At 41.7% G+C, this 25,990-nt stretch overlaps 1 protein-coding gene across 1 annotated transcript in view; it reads right to left on the bottom strand.

The window, feature by feature from the left end:
- lrpprc (leucine-rich pentatricopeptide repeat containing) overlaps positions 1-25,990 on the bottom strand; it is a 55,105-nt gene that overhangs the window by 26,802 nt on the left and 2,313 nt on the right. The window contains exons 3-23 of the mRNA XM_031308896.2: positions 25,773-25,895; positions 25,441-25,562; positions 24,623-24,681; positions 24,268-24,354; positions 24,031-24,157; positions 23,666-23,810; positions 22,541-22,698; positions 21,948-22,053; positions 21,643-21,750; positions 14,060-14,178; positions 13,881-13,971; positions 12,702-12,771; positions 10,770-10,797; positions 10,047-10,104; positions 9,126-9,232; positions 8,362-8,439; positions 8,045-8,116; positions 7,533-7,646; positions 7,270-7,400; positions 6,876-6,961; positions 3,185-3,392 (exon numbers count right to left, since the gene is read on the bottom strand). Coding sequence (XP_031164756.1) covers positions 3,185-3,392; positions 6,876-6,961; positions 7,270-7,400; positions 7,533-7,646; positions 8,045-8,116; positions 8,362-8,439; positions 9,126-9,232; positions 10,047-10,104; positions 10,770-10,797; positions 12,702-12,771; positions 13,881-13,971; positions 14,060-14,178; positions 21,643-21,750; positions 21,948-22,053; positions 22,541-22,698; positions 23,666-23,810; positions 24,031-24,157; positions 24,268-24,354; positions 24,623-24,681; positions 25,441-25,562; positions 25,773-25,895 — 2,197 coding nt within the window. The remainder of the gene's footprint in view (positions 1-3,184; positions 3,393-6,875; positions 6,962-7,269; positions 7,401-7,532; positions 7,647-8,044; positions 8,117-8,361; positions 8,440-9,125; positions 9,233-10,046; positions 10,105-10,769; positions 10,798-12,701; positions 12,772-13,880; positions 13,972-14,059; positions 14,179-21,642; positions 21,751-21,947; positions 22,054-22,540; positions 22,699-23,665; positions 23,811-24,030; positions 24,158-24,267; positions 24,355-24,622; positions 24,682-25,440; positions 25,563-25,772; positions 25,896-25,990) is intronic.

Here is a 25,990-nt window from a genome sequence, read left to right on the forward strand (position 1 = left end):
CGCACAGCCCTGTTAATGTCCTCAACTTTGCATGTCAGCCACTTTCCAGCCAATTAAGCCCTAAAAAAAAAACGGAGCGCTTTGCTCAGTGGAAACCTGAAGGATTAGACAAGGAAGCTCATTTTGCCTCATGTCACTTCCCTCCCCTATTTTTCTCTCTCTCCGTCCCCCTCTTTTGTTCAGAGGAGATCGGCAGGCCTGTTATCAAGCCACTGTCCTTGTGTGGGGGAGGACGAGGTGTCGGTGTCTCGAAACGCAAATGATGCTGCGATCATGACACCACTAGCCCACTGTTACATGTGTTGAAGAATGGCACTTACTAATGTTTACGTCAGCATCTACACAGGTAAATGCTCACATGATGCAGTTACCCAAAACCTACGTGACTGTGTGTGTGTGTGTGTGTGTGTGTGTGTGTGTGTGTGTGTGTGTGTGTGTAAAAAAGGTCTTAAAGCTGCATTTATTGATTATTTTGGCAACTAAGGGGCAACTGAAGAAGCAACATTTGACATATCACATATTACCTTATAATGTTAATATGGCAAATGTTTCACATTTATTTTTTTTATTTTGGAGTTGTGTGTAGCTCCGTTTTGGTCTCCACCAACCTTAGGGAAATATCCGACTTTTTAGCAACAATATCACATTTTTGTCTGCCATTTGGTGATTGGCAGGCAGCATACTGCTTTTTTTTAACTGAAACCGATCAAGTCCTGCAGCAGGAAACAAGGATAAGAGTGGAGTTTGTGGGCCAGAAAACCAAAACAACGAGCCAAAAGAGGCTTAAACTGCCAAATACAGTGATAATTATCTGTGGGTTAGTCACTATGAACGACCTTTAACAATAATACACAGAGTGAGTGTTTATATAAACAATATTGATTAGTGTAACATTAAAAGTTGAATAGTTAATTGAGCTGTTGTGCTGGAGTTCTTTTTTTTTTTTGGAACTGTGCTTATTAGCAATGGGATGCTCTCCTCTCATTTTAGGCCTGACTAAAACTCTATGTACACAAAATATGAGACAGTACAAAAGAGTGGAAGTGAATAAGCTATTCCTTCCTCCAAGCCACTCATCTCCCATCAGCTCTCTAACCCCCCTCCCAACTCCTCCTCCTCTATTGCCACAGTCTCTGTCTTTTCATACATGTCCTGCCAGCTCTTCATTTTGTTGGACTCATTAGCTATTCCTGTCGCTAATCACTTCCATAATGATGTGGCAATCTGGGCTAGCATAGTAGCAGGTTAGCACACACAACACTGAGCGGACGGGCATGAAGGCTAACGGGGCGGCACATATGATGGGCTGTCAAGGGCTAATCTGCCGGAGAAGTGTTCATTAAGTCATTAGCGCTGACGCAGCGATGAGACGGGTGCAGGCGGGAGTGATGCCTGCTTTGTCCTCTTTTATCGCTTCCCTCCATCCCTCCTCTTCCCGACTGTCTGTTTGTCCCCTGACTGACAAACGAACGAAGAGGTAGAGACGAGCCGATAAAGATAAAAGCTATAAAGAGAAGAGAGCGAGGAGATAGATTCAACTGGAGCGCAAAAGTCAAGTGTTGTGGTACTCAAACCTGCCCTGAGGCTTGGCTGAACCACTGCTGGAACTACATGTTAAATCCGCTTTACATTCCAACAACATTCCACACTTTTTATGCATTTTTACAAGAGACAAATGTATAGAATTATTTAGTTGCCAAAAGCTCATGTCATTTTGTTGATGCCAATAAAAGTCAAAGCCGTAGTTACAACTCTAGACTTTCTGACAGTGGGCTTCATATATTAACATGTTGTTATTAATCTAGCTATTTGCAAGGCTATGAGGAGCCTAAACTAAAAGTTAAAGAGAGGGGGGAAATTGAAAAAAATAGGTTGTTGATGTTTAGGGTTTAAAGAAGCTTTGCTCTCCAAACACTCTAGCCTATGCTCAGTTAAAGTGGACTGCAAACTAATTTTATCTGCACATCAGGTTCCTTTAATTTGTTGACTATTTCCAAGGCTTGACAACCAGACAGCTAAAATACCAGCAGTTAGCTTGTTTACTTGTGTTCATTAGTGTGTGTTCACTGCGGTATCATTTGGACGAAGTACAACTGGCACTTGCTTTGTGAACAGGGTTGCGGCAAACTGGTTTGTGTGTGTGTTTGTGTTTTGGCTGCTGTTGATGACTCTGGAGTAAATTAGCCTGCTAATCTCACAGAGGCAGTTATTAACAAGTGAACCTGGTAACTCTGTTGGTGCCAGAGACCAGACTTAAAGCAAAACAAACAGCGCCAGGGGAGCACTGGTGTGTGTGAGAATGTCTGAGCGTGTGTGTCTGAGCGTAATGTGTGTGTGTGTGTGTGTGTGTGTGTGTGTGTATGTGCATGAGCTTCATGTGCAAAAATGTCTACCTCTACCGCAGCATGTACACTAGAGGTAAATCGTGTATATGAAAGCATGTGCAGGGCATGCGTGTGTAGTGGCTGGTGCCTAACGACGCACTACGTGGCTGTGGTAAATCCAGCAGTTAGTGCTCTGTACATAATTAACATGCTAATGAGTTGATCTACTTAAAAGCTGCTCTGATAAATAGAACACGCACGCACGCACGCACAATAACACACACATACTGAATAGATTTGAGGGGTGGGGCAATACTAGTGACTCCACAGCCAGTGTTCGATAACATTCATTTGCATATTTGCATTATGGGAAGAAGCATCGATGGCAATCTCTCGCCACACACACACTTACACCTTGAAATAGAGCAGTGGGTGTTTCAGGAGATCAGGGGTGGGGGCGCATGGGTGAGCTTGCAGCTGGCGAATCCTCTAACAAACAAAACCAGGCTCGAACCCCCCCCCCACACACACACACACACACTTTCCGCATCCTCTCTCTGCCTGAATCGCTGACCCAGAATGTAACCTCAGCTATGATCATAGGGAGGGATGAGTGACTCATTGAGACACATACATACACACACCTGGCGACTGGATTTGGCAGATGAAGACACAAATCTGAAAACAAAAGTGAGCTGGTTGGCTGGTTAGTGGAGAACTTCAGCCATAGAAAAACAACATACCATAGGACAAATTAATGTTTTAACATGAAATCGGTGACTACAGGGGCAAAGTGTGTACGTCTCTGTGTGTATGGTTGTATTGTTTTTGTGATTTGTAATAGTCAGAGTTTGTTTTACCTGTCCAGGTAGGCAGTAATGAGGGGTGAGCAGAGATTGGCGGTGGGCTTGGCCAGTCCAAGGGTGAAGATGGTGTCCTGCAGGCGTCTGATGGTGGGGGCGCCACCCTTGGCCACCACGGCATTGAGCGTGTGAAAGAGCATGGTGACGTGTGTGTCATTCATCACCACCTCTTTCTCTTTCATCTCCTTCAGGATGTCCACTGCCTCTGTGATGGGAGGCAAAGAGAGATGAAGACAGAAATTGTTGATTGAAGAAATGATTCACATCAGTAACAACTCTCAGCATGTGTGATTCTTTGGTGAGACTCTCAATCAAAAGTTTAAGTGACTGAGAGAGTAATTTAGAGGTAAAGACAAAAGGACAAATGAAAAGAACAAAAGACAAGGAGAAAGAGAAATTATGCATCGACATGAGGGAGAGAAAGCAAGAGGTGGGCAGAGCTTGGCTGAGAGGAGAGTAGGGTGTGTGAATATGATAAAAAGCCCCTTTAGCTAATTCCATGTGGGGAAAACAAACCCATATTAAAACAGCATTTTGTACCCAGCAGGGATGCAAATCCAACCCCGTATAATGCCAACTCTGCGCTAATTGCTACTTGCGCTTTTCTAAACGAGACTACAATTACCGGACCCCTACAATGGAGGCCGGCTTTTTGCTGTGGCCATGTGGAAAGCACTTGGGGGGCTAAATTATAGGTATGGGGCGACAAGGGCCCGATGTGGCCCCCATGAGACCTTGGTAAGCGGGCTGAGGGGTGGATCAGTTTGGTCAAGTCCACCCGGTAATGGAGGGCTTTTTACCAGGCCATGCGCCCATCTGGCCAAAACTAGGGGCTAAATGGTGAAAAGGGATCGTGTGTGTATATGTGGTGTATCAGAGTAAGGTAATTAAGATGTATTTACTGTCTATTTAGACAGCTGCTAATGGGCTGACAGCGATACAGCCGCTCTCCACCACAGATACTAATCTATACAGCATGACCAAGAGGAGGGGAGGAGATGGAGAGATGCAGAATATATTTGAATAACGTGTAGTAAGCCAGTCCTCCAACTGAAGGGCAATATGGGCTCCTTGCTTAAAAAAACAGAAATCTCCTCAAGGTAGGTGAAAGACTGTATCAAATACAGACACAAACACAGAGAAGCAAATCAAGTTACAGTGAACAAATGTGGGTGTAATGATACTAACACCTGGTAATATGACAAAACCCCTCAAACAGCAGTGTCACTCTCTACTGGGAACACACACACACACACACACACACACACACACACACACACAGTCTGAGGGACAGGGCCACTGGTGAGTGCTTTGGCACCCTAATTTCAGTCTCTCTCTCCATCTCTCCACCTCTCTGTGCCAGTTGTTATGGCGATGGGAACCAAAGGTTGTCACACATTTAATGGGACAGGGGAAAATAGAAGGAGGAGGGGTGGAGTAGGGGCGACTAGCAATGGAAGAGACAGATTTTCTCTGGCCTCTGGGCCCTCCACTTTTTACAAAAAAAATCCCCTTCACTATATGGCCAGGACAGAGACAAGAAAATCTGGTGCGCCAAAAACTCCTAGAAATCAGAGACAATCTCTCCGTGGTCCTAAAACCGATCACAGTTGTCAAGTTTATACCGTTTATCAGTTCATGTGCAACTTATTCCCGCTCTCTGACTCTCTCCATGTCTCCCTTCCTCCCTCCTTCTATCCATACCTCTCTCCATCACCCTCTGACAGACCCGCTAATCACTGAGACCAATGGCTTGGAGTTGATCTGCCCAAATGGAGCAACACTAGCTAATATCAGACCCCCCACCCGCCATCTCTCCCTTTATCCGTCCGTTTAGCCAGTATGCATATCCATCAGCTCAGCCGAGCATCATGGCCAGCAAAGCGAGCCACATCAAGAGACACACACATCAAGAAATGGGTAGGCAGACAGGCCAGGTAAACAAACATCACACAGCCCAATGGTTGATCTAATGTTCCATGACTTCTCACACACACACACACACACACACACACACACACTTATGTTTACCAAAGTTGGAAGGTGGACAGATGGAGGCAGGGGTACAAGGGCGCAAAGGGACGCTTGGTGATAGAGAACATGTGTATTGTAAAAAAGGAGGGAGAGAAGCAAAGGTAGAAGGAGGCAAAGAGGGTGTTTGGGCCCATGTTGATACGTATGGCAGATTCACTGGGTCGCAGGATATTTTAAGTTGGAAAATATTTATAGCCAAAGCAAGTTCAAACTGTTTCTACATATTTCAGGGTAGCTTTTATTTTTTATTTTACATTTTTTAGATTAGATTACAGGTTTCATTAAAAGGTAATAACCAGAATGTTGAGTTTAGCACTTGGCACTGGAGTTGGCAGTGGAAACAATTACTCAATCCCTACAAACATGACCACTTAACCAGTCTGTATCTGCTTTAAATTGTGTAAATCTAAAAGGAAGTTTTATGTAGGAGGTTTAAGTAAAAATAAGATAGTAAACCGTATGGATGTCATATTAGTTGTTACTGAGTGATCCCTGAATCTTAAGTCAACTCAAAGGGTTTTGAATGGGAGGCTTTGAACCCAGGGCAAAATCAACAAAGCCATTAGAGAGGGTGAGAAATAAAGCAAGATGCCAGGAGACATGATCTTCATGCTGGGGCTGGTGTGTGCTAGGAGCCAGGAGGACCAGCGGTTGGGTGGGGGACAGGCTAACATCAAGGTTAGCCATGTGTGCTAATGTGGCTGACAAGCGTCCCCTCCATATGCACACTCTGGCTAATGGCAAATGCGTTAGTGCTGCCTATACACACCTCAAAACACACACAAACGGACACACCAACCGTCTTGCCCAGCAATTGCCTTTTGCCTGAATTCACATGCAAATTTGCGTGTGTGTGTAAAATGCTCAAGCACTTCGGCAGACATGATCTGCCATTAGCATCAAGGCAGATTTCAATAATTCTGGAAAAATACATACAGTCCTATAATTTTCCCCCTCTCTCATTTCTCACTGACGGCGGATGTGTGTGTGTGTGTGTGTGTGTGTGTGTGTGTGACATGCTTCAAGACAGAGCGAGCGGGGGAGTGAGGGTCAGATAGAGAGACAAAGACGAAGACGGAGAGAGGGGAGGAGAGGCGAGGACAGACAAGGGAAACATTTTGCCTGTCATTGTGTGCAGAAAGCAGAGCGGCAAAACTGATGGTAATTGGGTCTTCGATGGGCTGAAGGAAACCCACCGTAGCATTCTGAAAATGGCCGCCTAATGTGGTTTGAGGGAGGGAGAAAGACCGACTGTGACAGAGTTGGTGACACACACACACACACACACACACACACACACGCTCAGCCACACACATTCACATCTGTAGGCCTTTTGAGGTTCAAGCCTGATCTACTTTGACCCGGCTTAGTGTCAGAGAAAAAGCAGTGAGGGACTTAGTGCAGGTGGGATTGGTCAATTAATTAATCGATTTAAAGTTAAGAACTATTTTGATAATCGATTAATCGTTTTAAATCCTTCAAGCCAAACTGCTATTGAATATCTTTTGTTTAAGACAAAACAAGCAGTATGAAGAAGGTACGTTGGCTCTGAGAAGATGGGTTTATGTTAACTGACACTTTAGAGACTAAATGACTAATAAAAGAAATTGGCAGAATAATCATAATCATTAGTTGCAGCCGTAGGGGAACTTACCCTCCACTTTGTCGTTCTTGGAGAGGGTCTTGACCAATGCAATGTATTTACTGGCATCCAGCACGACTGATGAGTCCTTACGAGTCCTAAGGAAAGAGACAGAGAGGGCAAGAGACAGACTAGATTAATGTATTCCACTTACAGTAATGCAACTTATCTATTGTGCACTCTGCTGTTGGGACTTCAGTCTGATGCTGGATCCAGGTGGTGAGTGAAGAGAAGGAAAGGGAGGAAGGGAGAGTTTCCTGTGTTTTAGCCAGTCAACAGAGCGACTGGACCCTGCATTAGTGTCTCCCCTAATACCACTCAAGTTAAACTTTAATGGCCTACTACTGGTTGCAGCGCTACCTTGTGTGTGCGTAGAGTATTTGTGCATGTATCCCGCTTCACTCACATTTCCCTCTTCAGGTTGAGCGCCTCCTCCACATTGTCGTGGCGACAGCACAGGTTGATGAGGGTGGCATAGCCGCCGACTGTCATCTCCTCCTCGTGCTGCTGCTTCAGCTCAAGGGCGCGCTGCAAGTTCTGATCAGACAACAAAACTCAGAAACTCAAAAGACAAAAGGACAGATCTCAGGACTAAACACACAGACAAAGAAACTAATTTCAAGAAAAAGAAGAGGGTTTGTGAGACTGAGGCATTCAAACAAATCCTACCTCCTCAGCACAAAGAGTCTGGATGGCTTGTTTGAGAACATTGCCTAGTGGTTTGTTCTCTGCCTTCAGCTCGGCAAGTTTCTTCTCAAGTGCCAACACCTTACCCTCAATTCCCTGATGAAGACAGAGAGGGGTTTAACACATGTACATGACCAAATACATAGATGCACGACCTCGTGACATGAGCTTGTACTAATAGACACAAAATACATGTCATGCATGAACAGTCATCTCCACAGAAGAGTTCTGTTTTAAGTTTAAATTACCCAGAGAAGAAATATATATTCTTACAAAATGACACACATTAAAGTAAATTATGACGCCAACTGTGGTGTTACATTCATTCCTATTTTTTTGCAAATTCAATTCAAACCTGAAGTTTAAGCAAAATTCAAGCGATCTATCGTTCAATCTAACAGACAGACCGACCGACAGACAGATAGATATTGAAAAATAATTATGTTGCATCTCATAGCATTTTTTTACTCTTCATTTCAAACTGTCCTACTTACAGTGACCCGGGGAACAGCTGACACAGAGCCATTGGACACTCGGTCTTTGGGGTCCACCAAAGCAACCACATCCTGACACACAGGTAACATTTCACATCATTAAGGCAACTATAATAACAGTACAGAAAACTTAAGTAGTACAAAAACATCATCATATTGTGCCTTTGGCTGTTGAGTTTGTCGACTCTACTCGTGCTTTTCTCAAGTGACCCTCAATAATCTTGAAGATTTATGATAAAACATCAGTAAGTAATACCGCATTGGGAACATTTTAACTATATATGCAACAGTAAAAGACTGGAGATCAGGGTCTGCACCTTGGTGAGTTCTGGGACATGGTAGGACTCCAGAAGGTTCTTGATGCCTCTGTAGATGTTGCCTGAAATGGTTATGTTCTGCAGAAAAACCAAAGGGAGAAAATTAACATAATCAAAGCACTGATGAGCTCTTAGCACAACGGGAGCTGAACCTGCTGCATTTTGGTGTGTTAAAAGGTTCATAGTTAAATTTGAACAGTAGCTAAATGTAAACGTATTAAGTTCTAATAGCATGTAGTAGTTTAACTCAGCCACGGCTTCATTTAAAAGCTGTCACAGAGCTTGTGTTTGAATTTGTAGATAAATAATTGCTGAAAATAAAGCTGCATTTAGATGCTGGTGGATGATTTTTGCAGATTTAAATCAGAATTAACCTAGGCCGTTTTCCTAGGCTGATATCTAAAACATTCACTGAATTGTTTTTGTTTTTTTACTTAGATTGTTTTGGGACTTTTTAGTGACTTTAAAAAATGTTTCATATTGGACCAGGAAACCATTTTACTGAACTCCAAATGGCCAGTTAACCTTTAACAAAAAGTGTAAAACATGATTTAATCTCCCACAACATGTCTGGATGTCCCAACTCAAACCTTCACTCCTTAGAAATGGAGCGCGGGGAGGAGGTCATGTGTTCTGTAGTGTGTTTGTGTATATTGTGTGAGTCTGATTACACGCTGCAAATCATCTCAGATCAGTATGTAAGCTCTGTTAAAGCGGGAAGGTTATGAATGAACTGGATATATAGCATATTAGTGTATGTGTACCTGAGCATGTAGTTGATTGAAGTATTTGCGCAGTTTGTCTTCCTGTGCCTGCACCTCTCCCTCTGACATGCTGTCGATCACATTGTACAAGAAGAAGGATGCCGCTTCTGCAGGGAACACACACACACACACACACACACACACACACACACACCAGTTGTCTTGGGAATACATTTTATTTGCCACCGTGTCACTCACTGGATCCATTTGTGCATTTATACAATTTTTCTGTAACCTCTGCAGAGTGTGTGTTTGTGTTTCTGCTGACAGAGGCTGCTTTTGGGCTGGAGTGTGAGTGAATGTGCAATGGCTGGCAGTGACAGCTTCCCCCTACTTCAACTCTGACACACACATACGCAGATGTCGTCTAATATGATGTGACATGGATAACAGTCTCCATCGCTCCCACTAGCACAAACACCAGTTTCAATGCTGGGGACTCAGAGCGACATCAACGCTCCACACACAGGCCAGCTATGGACGCTGCCACACACACACACACACACACACACACACGCACACACACACACACACTAAGCGCTGTGTCAGCAGCCAGGCTCTATTTCCTCAGACGGAGAGAGCAGGTCTTTCACTCACTCACACACAAACACCTGGACAAAAACTCACATAGGTTTCATGACGAGAAGTGGGCTGGTCAGCAGTATTTTGCTACTGAGACTGAACACACACACAGACGCACTGGACAACTTTCTGTCATCGGCATTGTAGTTGGAAGCTGAGAGAGACTGCGGTCTGCAAGTTTGAATAATGATACGTGATGGATGACACACACACACGCGTCCTCCCTTCTCTTGCTTTCTCACCTACACAAACACACCCACGTCTTGCATACAAGGAGACTCTCAGATATGAATGTCCTGACTTGCCAGTAGAGAACAGTGTGTAGAAATGTTTCCTTACCAGAAGCCTTGGAGTTTCCTTTAGCAAAGCGCTCGTCTTTGTACAAAAGCTCAGTAATCTGGGGAAATAAAAACAGAAAAAATAAACAAACACACACAGGTGGTACAAGGATTTTACTTAAAAAGCTCACAGGAGAGAAGAGTATGAGTATGAGAAGGAAAACATCACCGGGGTTAAATTGCCTGAAAGACAATCCAATATTAAATACTTCTTTTTTTTATCTATGTGTGATATTAACCCTTAAACCACTACATTTTGTAGTAGTTTCGTTATGTATGTGAATGAATTGCATGTTATGTCTGCAAACCATCTTGCCTAAAATTGCCCCTTGAGGGATGAATGAAGTATTTTTAAATCAGTTATATAGCCATCCTAAACAATTATTTATTTATACGCTCCTTATGAGACTCATAAGGAGATTTGGATAAAAGGCAACAGATGGCATTTGTCATATTGTATATTCTTTCTAAATGTAACTTGGTATGTAGCAGATGGTAAGTAAATTGGTTATCATAGCTATTTTGTTGTGAGAAATAAGCCATCATACTGCACTGTGTACAGCTGAAGAATCATCTAATGCCTTATATACTAAAAATAATTTTCACTTTAATGATTGTGTAATGTAGGCTCTTTTTCTGGATCAAAATTTGAAATCTCGTTAGTCTGCACTGGTATAAGATTCTCCAAAGACACTCAAACAATGTGAGCACATTCACGTCTTACCTTCACCATGCTCTCCACATCAGAAGACCTGCAGGGGGCAGTAGAGGACAAGACATTAGCACCCAGTCGACATGCACCACCAGAGGGTCAACAAGTTTCCAACGTGTCAGGGTTAATGTGCAATTTGCTCATAAGTGAGGGTACGTTTTGCTTTTAGGCCACAAAACATAAAAAGGACATCTACATTTCTGAAAATACATCTTTAAAAGAAGCACTTCCACCACACACACTTCCAACATGGATTTATTCTCCTCTCCCATGTCTTTCTACACTGTTTTATACATTAGGAGCACCCGTGACCCGACCCCGGATAAGCGGACGAAGATGGATGGATGGAGTTTAAAACAAATCTATTTTTTCAATTTAAATTAATGTTTTCCTAATTTATCCCCCATTTGGAATATAAATACACTACATAACTGTTTGAGATAAACAAGTTTAGATTAAATAATTTTTGTAGGCAAAAGAGATTTGATTCAAGTAACCATAACAATGAATATATGAGCGAATGAGTGTCATGTCGCCATAGCTACTGAATTAGTAGTACAGTACAATACGGCAAGAAAGAGCGACAGATTTTTCAGTTTGACACTCAATCCCACAGTACAAGAGGAGAGACGGCAGTACAAAAGCCTGAGAAACCACAAAAGACATACTCTCACACACACACACACACACACACACAGGCTAAATGATGACAACGTGTGACATTTCTGGCGTTGTCAGCTAGTTGGTGGTGGAGAGGAGGAGAGAGGGGGAGGTGAGAGATGAAGGGAGGAGAGAAGAAGAGGTCTTTAATGATTAAATTATCCCCTGACCTTGTCTTTGACAGGGGCAGGTCCCACATTGCAATGACACAGCGCACACACACACATACACACTCCCCAAGTGACAAGCCCAATTATGACCCTGTCAGGCAACCTAACAGTCAGAGGAGTGTGTAGGTGTGTGTATGTGTGTGTTAATGTAATGAGAGCAAAGCAAATGGAGAAGAGGGAGCGGATTCAGACACAAAAACAGACGGACAAATTATTTGAGGAGACACTGATTTTAAATATTTAAAAAAGGGCCCACCATACACACATATAAGACATGCCAAATTCTGCACAAAAATCTGCTAATCTACATTTTTTCATGGTTTTGAAATAATGACTCTTGCTGCAATCGTGCATCTGCTGTTACTACTAATGTTTTTCTTGAAAAAAAAAGATACCACATAATCTTTACTTTATCCATTATATTAGTTAATCATGACCGTCCACTGAGTTAATTAGCACATCAGCTACAACAAAGAATGTATTGGCTGAATGTTTGGCTTTTTAGTGACAGAAATAACTTTGGTCCCTGCAGACAAGTCAGCACTTTTCTCTTTGACTCACCTCCATCCTCGCTCAGGGGCCGGAGTGTTTTTGTGTGGGTGTGTAGGGTTACACTGTAAATATTCATAAACACCCCTTCAACAAAAGCCCACAGGTCAGACCCTGGTCCTAAGGCTAACTCTGTGTGTGTGTGTGTGTGTGTGTGTGTGTGTGTGTGTGTGTGTGTGTGTGTGAAAGAGAGAGTGAGATCAGTACGGGGGTCCGGGTATGAGGGGCAGTGGTGGGCATCTGCTAATTTACATATCTCCCACGGTGCTTTGGGGCGAGAGCTGAGGGATGACTGCCTCCATATGCATGAGGCAGCCGTGTGTGCGTGTGTGTGTGTGTGTGTGTGTGTTTCCCTCCAGCTGCCCACACACGCACACAGACGCTGTAGATGGTGTGATAGGCTGCACATGTCATAGTCATAGCATATGCCACAGTGAGCTCCATAGTGCTACAGGACTCCCTAAACGCCAGTCAGGAGTTATGAGGCAAAATATGGAGAAATATGGAATATCAAATGATGGCGAACATATTTAGACATAAATAGACGATAGGCTAATTAACTCACTTTCTGAAGCCCAGGATGAGGCTGCCGCGGAACATACTGAGGTCCAATGAGGGGCAGGAGGGATCAGACACTGGAAAACAGAGAGTCGACAGAAAGATAAGGGATTAGAGGGAAAGAAAGAGAAAAGACAGCAACAGCTTGTCTTTATGTGGATTGATCTGTGTGGTTAAGGTGTAATTGTGTGTGTAATGTAATGTGTCCTAGCTACAGAAATCTAAGCTGCAAGACAAAATTCATTGAACTTGTATTGTACACACTGACTAAAAGTTGCTAAATAACTTCTAGAGTAGTAACAAAGTATAATGCCTCGCTCAAAAACACATCAACGGTAGTTTTGACAAAGAGACTAGTATGTGTCTTTCCCTATCCTCACCTCCCCAGCCAGGAGTCAAACTGGTAACCAGTCAAGCCAACGCCTATTTCTTTAACCAGCACACCAAGAAAAATAAAATGAATATGATTTTCACGGCTGCTATTTTCATTAATGATTATTCTAACTACCTTTTAGATTGGGTTTGAGGGGCAGTGGTGGGAATCAAATTAATAAATTAAACGTTTCATCTATAAAATGTCGAAAAATTCAAATCAAATCAGTTTATAGTACCCACGGTCACATCTTTTAAATTGTTTGATTTGTGTGACCAAAAGTTCAAAAGCCAAACGTGTTCAATTTACAGTGACATAAACACAGAGAAAAACAGCAAATTCTTTAAATTTAAGCTGAAACCAGGAAAGGTTTGGCATTTTACTCACTGGAGGAAGCTTTTTGAGGGTGTGCTGTGTTTATGGCAATCTTGCATAGTGAGCAGAAATATAGGAAATCTTAAAAAACACTGAAAATTGTCTTTTTTTTTGGGGGGGGGGGGGGTTTACTGTGGACACTCTGAAATACATAAAACCGAGCAACATATGTGAAGAAGAGTGGTGGATGTTTCAGACTAAAATGAGATGGAAGACAGAAAACAGGAAGATTCATCTATTATTTAACATCCTTCTCTATCCCGTCCCTCTGCCAGTCGAGGCGCCTCTCTGATGAGCACAGTGTGTGTGTGTGTTAAAGCTGGTCCAATTAGCCCGCAGGCAAAACAGCGATTTTTATGATGATGGGTGCTCAAGATGCAGTCGTGCTTCTTTGGAATGCGTCAGTGTGTGTTGTGTGTGGTGTTTGTGTGTGCTTACATATGGTGTAGAGATCGGCCAGGTTGCTAACAGCCACTGAACGCACCTCTGAAGACAAGAAGCCCTCCGACTCCAAAGAGATGCCTGCATCCTGAACAGAGAAAATCACCTTTATGTCAGCAAAAACACAACACAACACAACACACACACACACACACACACACACACACACACACAACCTTGAGGGCCTGTCGAGCTGCTTCCATGCTGGGGAAGACAGGGAGGATGTAGTTGGATAAAGTCTCAACATCAGGGCAGACCTCCAGCTCCTGCATGCCCTTTACCACCTCAACCACACCTACGACACAAAGTAATAAGTTAATATCAACTTTATCACTGTGTAGTGACAGAGGTACTAAGAGAAATATTAATGACATTTGTGTCAACAGCCAAAACAAGAACAAAATAAATTAGTAGTAGATCAGGGCTGCAATTAACGGTTATTTTTCCCCCTGACTAATAGATTCAATTTTAAGTCTAGAAAATAGTTCCCAGAATCCAAGGTGGAGTCTTCAAACTAATAGTATTAAATCAAAGAATATTCCATTTACGGTGATATAAAAGCAGCAAAACCACACATTTTAGAAGCTCTAACAAGTGCAGGTTTGGCATTTGTACTTAATTACTTGACGATTAATAGATTATCAAAAGATGGTGCTTTATTTTCTTTCAACACACTTCTCAATCATCAGACTAATTGTTTCAGCTTTGTTTCAGTGGAATAGATTGGTGCTTGTGTAGTGACATATGGAATTAAGAATATTTGGGACATTTGGATCAATAGTCAAAAACAAAAACATGTGAGATTAGGTTATTTTATGTGCATCCCGGAAATTTTGGAAAACAACAGTTTGGGGTGAACAAACCTTTTTATTTGGCTGTTTTAATTCAATCACATGCTGGCACATACTTTCTCTCACCCCTTCGGGTAAATCGCCAGGCACCAACACACACACACAAACAGACCCTCCATCGACAAAATGCTAATGGTTGCTTCCCTCTCCACCTTGGACGGGACACGTGTACATAAACACGCGCTCAGCCTGAAGTGGACTCTTGCACCATCACCCCGCTCTCCAGCAGAGCCCCGAGGTCCTGCCCCCAGGAAAGGACGCCAAAACAGCCACATACATATGGAACAGCTACACATGCACTCTCAAAATGCCTGCAAGTGTCTGTGTGTTTGTGAGTGTATGCACATGTAGAGGAGGCACTGCAGCACTTTGCATATGTCTGGGAGCATGGCCATAAAGGACATGGGCCTCAATGAGGGCATGTATATGTCCCTATGTGTGTGTTCATTCTCAGTGTGTGTTGCTATGCGGTTTTAGGTGCATATATATGCTATGTATGAGCACATTCAGTGTACCAACATGCCTTGTTCCCATGCAAACTTCAGCAAACTACCTTTAAGTGCTTCCTTGTGTTGACATACCTTGCGTGTATTTAACACACACACCTCTGTGTTTCTAGATTCTCTTAGGACGTATGTGTTCACCTGGCAGTCTCTTTCTTTAGCTGAATAAAAGATGAGTCCCAGGCTTTTATATGCCATTAAAACCTGCGACTGGGGCTGCATTATCCCAGGTAAGGCTACCTAAACCACTCCAGCCATCCATTCATTCTTCCCCTCCATCCATATCACTCATTCATCTGCCCCTCTCACTATCCATCTACCCTGCTTTCAAGAAAAAGTAAACAGGCGATCTTCCTCTCTTTCTTCTCAATGGAGGATACATCCGTTCTGCAGTCCACCCGTCCATTCTTACCCCCTAATCGCTTTCATCCAGGCTTTTTTTTATGAAAGAAGAGAGGGAGCTCCTGCTTTTCTCCTGAATAATCCATAATCAATTTCACGGTGAGCCAGACAGACAGAAAACAAGTGAATGGAGAGCTGGAGGTATAAATGCAAAAGCTCTCTCTCTCGCTTTCCGGCTTCCGCACGTGAGCTTTCATGTTTATCAGCACTTTTCTGTTGTCCAACAAGCATGTTAGAGTGTTTTTTTTGTCAAGTCAAGTCTGTGACAAAGAGCTTGTTAACCCTTTGAACCACATGCTGCTGCTGTCTGTTTTCACTCCCATTATTAACAGGCTTATGGAAAAGTCACTGCATGTCTTAATTAAGCAGTAATAAGAAGTGCCATCAGTTGGGCTTGTGAGTGGTACTCTTCACTTTATAGCTTTTATGAAAAAATGTTTTATACATACCAATCTCATGTCTGTACGGTAAATGTTAGCTACTACCTGCAGCCGGTTATTTTAGCGTAGCACAAAGCCTTGAAACAGGGGGAAATAGCTAGCCTGGCTCTGTCCGAAGGTAACAAAATCCCTCAATAATCAACACTAGTCCATCCATACAACAACCAAAGCATACAAATGCTGCATTGTGGTTTTACAGGGTTTATGTCCTGGACCATTTATTGGCCAGGTGCAGAAACTTGTAAGGGTGGGAAAAATAATCGATTCTTAGATGCATCGCGATTCTCTCTACAACAATTTGATGCTCGATTCTGATAAGTAAAAAAATATATATATACATATATACATATATATACATACATATATACATATATATACATACATATATACATATATATACATACATATACACATATATACATATACACATATATATATATACACATATACATATATATATATACATATACATATATATACACACATACATATATATATATATACACATACATATATATATATATACACACATATATATACATATACATACATATACACATTACACATATATACACACACATTATATACACATACATACATACATATACACACATATATATATATACATATACACACATATATATATATACATATATACATATATATATATATATATATATATATATATATATATATATATATATATATATATATATATATATATATATACATATATATATATATATATATATATATATATATATATATATATATATATATATATATATATATATATATATATATATATATATATATACACATACATATATATATATGATGTCTTTTATGGTCTGAATTGACTTAGTTATGACTGTGAGGAGAAAGGGTGAGATTTTTTTACACAAATTACTTCAATCAGGTTCCTCTAAACCACCACACGCTTCTTTCCATGACTGCTATGTGAAGGTAAGTGACACTGGCATCCATCCAGCATAAAGTCTCCATAATATGAACTTGCTGGATACAACTCAAACTAAGGTGCCTTGAACATATCAAAATGTGGAGAACTACACCAAAGAAGAGTGGAAAATAAATGAGAAAAACTGTAATACAACACAAAATAATGTGTGATATTATTTAGTGTCATTTGTGCTGTTCTCCCTTTAGGTCTTTTATTTTTCTCTCCATAATTCTCATATGCGAGTAACCCATTTTGCCTTCTACCCTGTCTGAACAATTTAAATAAAGATTTGGCAGAGGAGAATTGAGAAAAGTAGAGGCCTCTCCAGGTTGGTTAGCATAAAGCCTGACATACCATCCAGGCAAGAAGTATCAAAGTAGTGAGTTAAGCATGGCAGTGGTCACAAGATATCATCATCACATTCATGTCTTCAGGTTAACTGTCACAGATGAGAAGTGAGGACAGAGAAAAGAGAAGAAAAAAAAAAAGGAGTGGAGTGAACCGGTCGCTGTCATCTCCTCCCGTCCTTGGACATGAGTACCTGTCACTTCTCCTTTCCTTTCTCCTCCAACACCATCTGTCTCGCCATCTCTCCGTGACTATGACTCTCTAAAAAGGTAGACTTTGTTTGCTGCAAGGCATTGACGGGTTGTTTGAACATTTCCATTTTATGAGGCAAGAAAAGCTGAAATTTCATCTTTACTAGTTTCATTCCTTTATGTTTTAATCAACGTGATGCTTGGCTCTCGTTCCACCAATTAACTCAGCAGAGGCTAGGATAGAGTTCATGGAGGACTGTATTACAGATTCTGGTGGCAGTTCTTCTTTAGTGCAGCCCACTCTACTTGACAGATAGAGCTGCCTAAAGAAAGAGTGAAAGGGTTGAAGATGAGTCAGGTGTGGGTGGGCAACCAGCAAGAAAAGAAGATTAAACAAGGGAGTCTTTACATCTCTCATCACCCAAAACACACAAGGCCAGAAAGACTCCCTTCCTCTGCACTCTCCTCCCTCTCCCTCCCTCTGTTTCTTGCGCCGCCATGTCAGAAGTGATAAGAGCGTGCTGCGTCGCAAGGACTGACAAGCAGTGACTAGCTGGCGGCAGGTGGGAAGTATGGCCCAGCATATGCTTCCGCTAAAACCGCCAAATCCACACCTCATCAAAATGCAAAGAGAGTTTTCCCTTCCTTCCCATCCCTCCCCCGTTGTTCTCCTCTAATTCTACGGCTCTGGCCTCTCTGCCCGCTAGTGACACCTGTGGACAAAAAGTCACAGCGCTTAATATTTCATGGGCAGTGCACAGTGGGGCGCGTAATCCAAAGTGAATTCCCTCAGAGCGCTTGCATTTACATGAAATCAAGTCACTCCTCATCAGTCACATCACCTGCACTGCACCCCAAAAGCCCCCCTCCCTCACAAATGTGGACGCACACACACCTCCTGCAGCCAATGAGTGTGTAAGAGAGAGCAGTAAAGAGAGAGAGGGGGGGGGGGGGAAGAGAGGCTGCATCATTCATGAGGGTTAAGGCTAACACCATCAGAAACGAGCCAGTGTGTTAGAAAAAGAAAAGGTCTCCACTTTCTTTCTTCCGTCCGTCCTTCTTTCCGCACTGTAAATACTAAATGGATGCAGTCTGATGTTTATGTGTGGCTTTAAGCGGTTGGGGAATTTAAGTAAGAGTAGGTGTCTACTACGGCTGCTCAATATATCGTTTTTTTGATCGTCATCGCAATATCAACTGGCGCAATATTAGGGGTGTACGGAAAAAAAAAATCGATACACTTGAGTATTGCGATATTTTATTTTGCAATACTGTATCCATTTTCAAAAATATATATATTTTTTTTTTTTTATTATTTAAACGTTCAAAAATATTCATGTAAGACAGTGGTTCACGTTTATGTTGTGTTTAAACCACTACCGCTAGATGGCTATGCTGAGACACACCACTAGTGTCCTCGCCTAACAGTGCCTAGCAGTGCCTGACTTTTTGTTGGAAGATAACAATGTAGCTATGGCTGAACTTTGGCTTTTATATTCAATTCAATGTTCAATTTGTTCAATAAAAGAATGTTGGAAATGATTTCCTTTCGTTTGTTCAAAATTAAACAAGCAATTTGTTGAATTTTAGCAGAATAATGAAAGCAGCAGAAATGCAGACCTGAGTACACTTTAATATCTGTTTGTTTATCCCAAGTAATATCGTTATCGCGATATTCAACAACATTATCGCATATCGTATATTTTCTACATATCGTGCAGCCCCAGTGTCTACGTGTGTGGTTGTGCATGTTTAAACTCATGTCTAGTCCTCTTCTTCATGCTGCCAAGCAAGGCACTGAGGCATCTCACCATTCAAACTGAAAATCAGTCTGGACCGCACACAGAAGTCAATCTGCACCGTCGCCACACTGGTCTAACCAGTTTCTCCTCCCTGCCAGCTCAAATGCTGTCAATTAGCTGACAGGGGGAAAAGAACATAATTTATTAATCACTCTAAAAAACCCCAAAGAGAGAGCCAGAGCTCAGCATAAATAAAGCACTTAAAAGCCAAGCCGCTGCTGAACGCATTTGACAGTGTACATTCATAATGAGTTGTGAATTCTGACAAGTCTTCTAATGCTGGCTATCTGTCACTAAGACAATTTCACCCCACAAGCTCATCGCTGACAAAAACAAGGGAAAGAAAAGAACTCTCCTTCAGTAGAGACAGAGATTGGGAACAGAAATATTCCACTAAACTGCACATGCTGAGCCATTAACAGTCTAAAGTGGCAGATGAAGAAGACAAAATTTAAGACATCAATTCCAGTTTTCCACAGCACGCTGAACAAATGTCCGACACGGGGTGAGGACTCAGCAGTAAAGGACTGCCCCGTATCAAGCCATCCACTCAATAAAAACAATGGGAGGAGCGACTATCTGCCTGACATGTACATGAACTGTGCTCTCCACTGATCAAAATAGGGGAAAACTAAATGATCTTTCAATCTTTTTCAGAATATAACCTAAATTCTTAAAAGAGACAAACCCCATTAAAGAGAATCCCATTATTTCATCTTGAAATATTTTTACAGAAACAAAATAAATCGCGTCAGTTTTTGTGATTTAATACTGATGCTACTGATCTTTCAATTTGAAATGACCAATATTAAAGTGTGACTTGACACAACCTGAAAATCAGTTTTTTGCTCACCTCCAGATCTCTGTAGAAAAAAAATGAGCAAAGGAATGAAGGACGGAGGAAGATTTGAGAAAGGATTTCAGGGCAGCCACTGGAGCAAAATGACCTCTGACCCCTCAACCTCAGGCCTGTATGTGCATCCATGTATGTGTTTGCATTTGCCTCAGGCTACTGAGCCCCCCAGTGTCCCCAACAAGGAAGCTTAGATGCCCACTGCCATGGGGCAAAGGTGACCAGATCAACCATCCTTATACACTGTGCACCACCGTCATCTCTCAGCAGCTTCTGCACAGTCGATACAGTGTCAGCTAGAGACAACAGAGGCAGTTTGTGCCATAATACCAGGTTTACAGTTGAAAACTTTTCTAAGATGTCAGCCAATTATTTTTGTTAGCGAGACACTGGTATCTGAGTAAATAATATTATCTTAACTGTAATATATACCATGGTTTAGCCTGTTGAACAAAAAACAAAAAAACTCAAAAGAAAAAAGGATTGATTAGTCAAAAATGTCCAGTAGCCATGCACCCAGGAGGCTACAAGATGCCAGAATTTGGAGATCAGGAAAAGGAATAAAAACTATGAGCACACTTTCTGAAAGTCAGAGTGTCTTTTTAGCTCATCTGTCCAAAGTGGCTGACTTGGTGAGTTCTAAATTTTGCAATCTATTCCTAGAGCTCTCCAGAGAGACCTGTATGTTTGGGTTTCTGAGTAAGTGTGTATGTATGTGTCGTTTCTTCTCTTCCTGCTCCAACTCTCTCACGCAGGATCAGACCTCTTTGCCCTTGACTGCCCCAGCCCAATGAAATCTGTCCCAGTTGGACCACTCTGTAGGGCATTAATATTTGAGGGAAACGCTCCTTTAAAAGCTCTTTCTGGTACAGAGGACTGAGGAAGTCAAAATCCCCTCTACACCACAAAAATAACACACATGTTCATAAACTGCAAATATCATGCACACCAAAAAAAAACACCCCTCTCCATTTCAGATTGGACACACAAACAGCTGCTGGGCACATTTTTTTCACTTCTTGGGGTTCCACAGCACCCATTAGATTCTCACATACGCATGACATTGTTTACGTGAGGCTGGAGTGGCTTTAGGATCCAAAAACAAGCTTCTCACATCACCTAACCATGTTCACTTTCAAGATCTACTGGTCTCTTCTGACGCTACTGCCTTCCAAGTGATAGCTTAAATACAGGAAAGAAGTATATACAGTATGAAGAATGTCATTTAAAAAAATGTTTCATAGTGTGGTTGTTTCTCTTAAACCACACTATGCATAAGGAATTTTATACAAAACACAGGCAAAGCTTCAGTGTAATTGTTATATTTAAGGAGTGATTGGTGTGTGTGTACCAGCTATGTTGCTGTCTTTACCATGCTAAGTGAGAAGGTGTGCGTGCGTGTGTGTACCAGCTATGTTGCTGTCTTTCAAATGCTGAGTGAGGAGGGGCCAAAAGTAGTGAGGCCTTATGGGAAAGTCCTGCTCCTTCAACATCTTCATCAACTTTAAAGACATCCCTGCAAAAGAAAAAAAAAATTTAGTTTTCAAGTTTCCTCATCACTGCAGTAACTTGTATATAAATATATAAATATTCACAATGCAACAAATGCAAATAGATGGGTCTGTGTATAGAAATAGTGAATGACGACACAACTGTGTGCAAGTGGATTTAACAGTCTCTCTAAATGCAAGTAAATGGAAGTGTGTTCTGTACCAATCTTCTTGGCCTCTAGAGCACACGACAGAGTGAAGCTGAGCGCCGCAGTGTGCAGATTAGACTCCTGGAGCTCTTTGCAGTAGCTGCCGATCTTCTCCAGTGACTGTAGTGCACACACAAAGACATCAAAAACATTTCAACAATCAAATGCATATTTAACATACACCGTAATAAGACTAGCTTAGTAGGGCTGCACGATCTGAGGAAAATATCTAATTGCGATTATTTTTAACTGATATTGCGATTGCGATATGATTCACGATATTGAAGGGAATGATAATTTTTGTATCATTATTCTCATTTTCATTGAAAAAAATTTAAATAAAAAAAATAAAAAGATTATATTGTGATTTTTGCGAGGATCTGTACCAAACAAACATTTTTAAGTCTGTAGGATAGGATTTGTAGACTGTGAGGTCACTGCAGCACCACAATACTTAATTCAGAATGCTTTGACACATATTGTATTTTGCCTTTAACAAATATTGCGCCCCCCCTGTGATTTGGATATTGCACTACTGCAATTTCGATAAAATTGCAATTAATTGTGCAGCCCTATAGCTTAGGGGAGCAATAGGTGAAATTTATACCGTGTCCATGTTGACACAGTGTCTGAGGAAGAAGTTGCCCAGGTTGGCAGACTCTGTGTTGAAGCTTTCAGACTGCAGTGTGGGGAAAGTCTTCAGGATGTGAAAAGCTGTGTCCTCCTGGCTCTGGGTGATGAGGCTCAGACACAAGTTCATGGCATCTACAGGAAGAAAAACAAATACTGATTCTGTTCAGCCTCATAACACAGTTATGGTGATGACAAATACGGCTGATTAGTTAGCAGTGTTTTTAATGCTATTACTTTAGCTTAGGGCTGGGCGATATGGAGAAAATCAAATATCACGATTTTTTTGACCAAATACCTCGATAACGATACCGCAACGATATTGTAGTGGTGACTATTGGTGCTTTTACAATTAAAAAAAAATTTACACAATGACATTTTTGATAAATAATCATCAGTAATGTGGATATAATGACTAAGTGGGTAAAGGCAAATAATAGAACAGTTACAACAGTCTGGTAAGTTCAGAAAATTACATAACTTTACTGTAATGCAGCCTTTAAAACCAGGAAAAGACAACACTTATGCCCTATTACGTTGTTACGATATCCAAAATCTAAGACGATATCTAGTAGAGATGTTCCGATACCGGTACCAGTATCGGTATCGGCTTTGATACTGCCTAAAACGCTGGTATCGGTATCGGGAAGTACTGGAGTTTATGCACCGATCCAATACCACGTAATAAAGCCCTAAAAATTCTACGTTAAAGTAGTTTATGTTCTTTTTCCATTATAACTGACAAACTGCATAATAAAGTTCTGTGGCATTCATTGTTTGTTTGTTTATGTTTCACAAAGAGTTTAACCTGAGCCAGACCGACATACAAAGATAGAAATAATATCACATCCATACAGGGATAGTAGTATACAGTTGTTAAAACATAAAACATATGACACACTGGTATGGGATCGGTACTCGGTATCGGCCGATACGCAAGTTCAGGTATCAGAATCGGTATCAGGAAGCAAAAAATGGTATCGGGCCATCTCTAATATCTAGTCTCATATCACGATATCAATATAATATCAATATATTGCCCAGCTCTACTTTAGCTGCTCTAGACTACAGTGATGTGGAGAAACAACAGGTGTCTGTGTACCTGGAACGTAGCCCCTCTCGTGCCTCAAGCGCTCAACCATCTCTGGGATGTGCTGCTGGTGTCCGGCCTTGGCCAGAGTGAAGATGACCTGCATGACGTCCCTGTCCATCAGACTGCAGTCTGCACTCTCTGCTGCCTCCATAGTCTGACACAGAGAGGAGGAGTGAGAGAGTTTGGGAAGCAGGGAGGAACAGACGGAATGGAGAGATAGGAGTAGAGAAGGAAGAGAGATAGGGAAGAGAGGAACAGTAGGAAAGGGGTTGGGTGGGGGTATTCATTAGAGAGGCAACCATTCCTCATTAGATACAAACATGTATAAAATGTGCATCAGGGTCACCTTGACAACCAACTGAATAAACACACACCTCTTTTAAACTGTCCAGGTCTCCCTTTGCAGCGTAGGCATTAAGCAGTGCAACATAAGTGTCGGGACCTGGTTCAATTCCTGCTCCCCGCATCACGGGCAGGATGTTCTTAGCACTCTCGATGTCCCTGCACAGTGACAGATGACAGCTGGTTTAACATTTTATTATTTCAACACCAACACTTATTGTGAGCCAGTAAACACGGTATGCTGTAAGAGCAAAAGCTGTGACACTCACCCTGCACAAGCATGGCCTGTCACCAGGGAGTTGAAAACAGCCTCAGTGATGGGCAAATCTTTGCTCTTCATGAAACCCAAAATGGTGCTGAGAAAGGGGATAAGGAACGTTAAAATAAATCCAAAAAGGCACAACGTCTTTCTGTTTATAAAGACTAATAGTAGGTATTATAACAATCTGGGGTGGGAAAAAATAAATTCATAACTCATAACATACAAGCTGTACACACAATAAGCTTGACTGAAAATCAGCTTTTGAGAATGATGCTGTTTTGCAACCATCTGTCAAGCAGCAGATGTCAGAGCATGAACTCTGTTGTTAGTTGGTTCATGAGCAGAACACAAAGTTTGCTCACCTGGCTCCCTCGATATCTCCATTTTGGCAGTAGGCTGCTATGAGTCTCTGGTAGGTAACCTGTGCATAAAGCAAATCAAACAGAGCTTGAAATCACCAAATGTGTAGGAATTGTTAAAACATTAGAGCAGAGGTCTTCAACAGGGGGTCCGGGACCCCTAGGGGGTCCTCAGAGTTACTGTAGGGGGGGCCGCCAAATTATTATTATTTTTTTTTTATTCAAAAAATTTAAATGTCACATGAATCCAACATATTATTAGCAAATATAAATCAACCTATTTGTGAAAAAAGCTCACTGATGATAGGCTTACTATCCACAGACACAGTGAATCCTAAGGATTCACTGTGCCACATGTATGTTTAACATTAAAACATGATTTATAAAATCAACAATTATTTTAATAGCTTAGTATTCTATGCAAAAAAAATTATGTATAAAGGCTTTAGGCCGCCCTACACGTTATTGTAGTTTAATATGCAACTTAATTTTATACAATATGTAGTAGGGGATCCCTGCTCCGTCTTTCTTTCAGTTAAGGGGTCCTTGGCTTAAAAAACGGTGAAGACCCCTGCATTAGAGTGCAAAAGTGCTGCTCTGTTCCAAGTGTGGATCAGACAGGTGAGGTGCTTTTTTTTTTTTTTTTTTAAAGGGGATGTGAATAATTCATTTGCATTATCAACTACAATACACTGTATATCAACCAAAATCTTTTTTAGGGATGTTGGTTTCTCCATTGGCTCGGTTGTGGTTGATGAGTTCAAGCAAACAGAAATCTAACCAGGTCATGCTATTATTGTACCGTGCAGTGCAGTGCTTACTCTGTTGGGCTGGACGTTAGCTGATTCCATCTTGGCCAGGAAGTCAGTGGGGGAGAACTTGAACTCATTTTGCAGGTAAACCTTCAGCAAGGCGTTGTAGTGACTAACATCATACTGTGCACCTGCGGAGGACAATGTGCAAATCATCTACGACATATTCAGTCCCAGTATTCAATTCAGTCCCGGTCTTATAATATGAACTAAAGACTCCTCTTACAGTTTAAATATTTGAAATCATGGTTAAATATGTTTAAGTTCAGCAGCAGTGAACAACAAGATGGTACTCTGGGTAATAAGATGGTTAGGTTGTTGCCACTTCTACGGCCTCTTACCCAACTCCTGCAGCTTCTCCCACACACGGTGTGCCAGCTCAGAGCGCTCCTCCAGGGGCACCTCGGGCAGCAGCGACCCACAGCTACGCAGCAGTAACAAGGCCTGGTTACCACTGGGATAACCTGCAGACAGACAAGAACAGAAGGTGAGGGTGGATGTAGAAAAAAAAGAAAGAAGAGACTAGAGCGTCAGCTTGTCTAATTGCCAACTTTTCTGA

Source organism: Sander lucioperca, chromosome 15 (assembly GCF_008315115.2).
Source record: "Sander lucioperca isolate FBNREF2018 chromosome 15, SLUC_FBN_1.2, whole genome shotgun sequence".
In the NCBI taxonomy this organism is placed as follows: Eukaryota; Metazoa; Chordata; class Actinopteri; order Perciformes; family Percidae; genus Sander; species Sander lucioperca.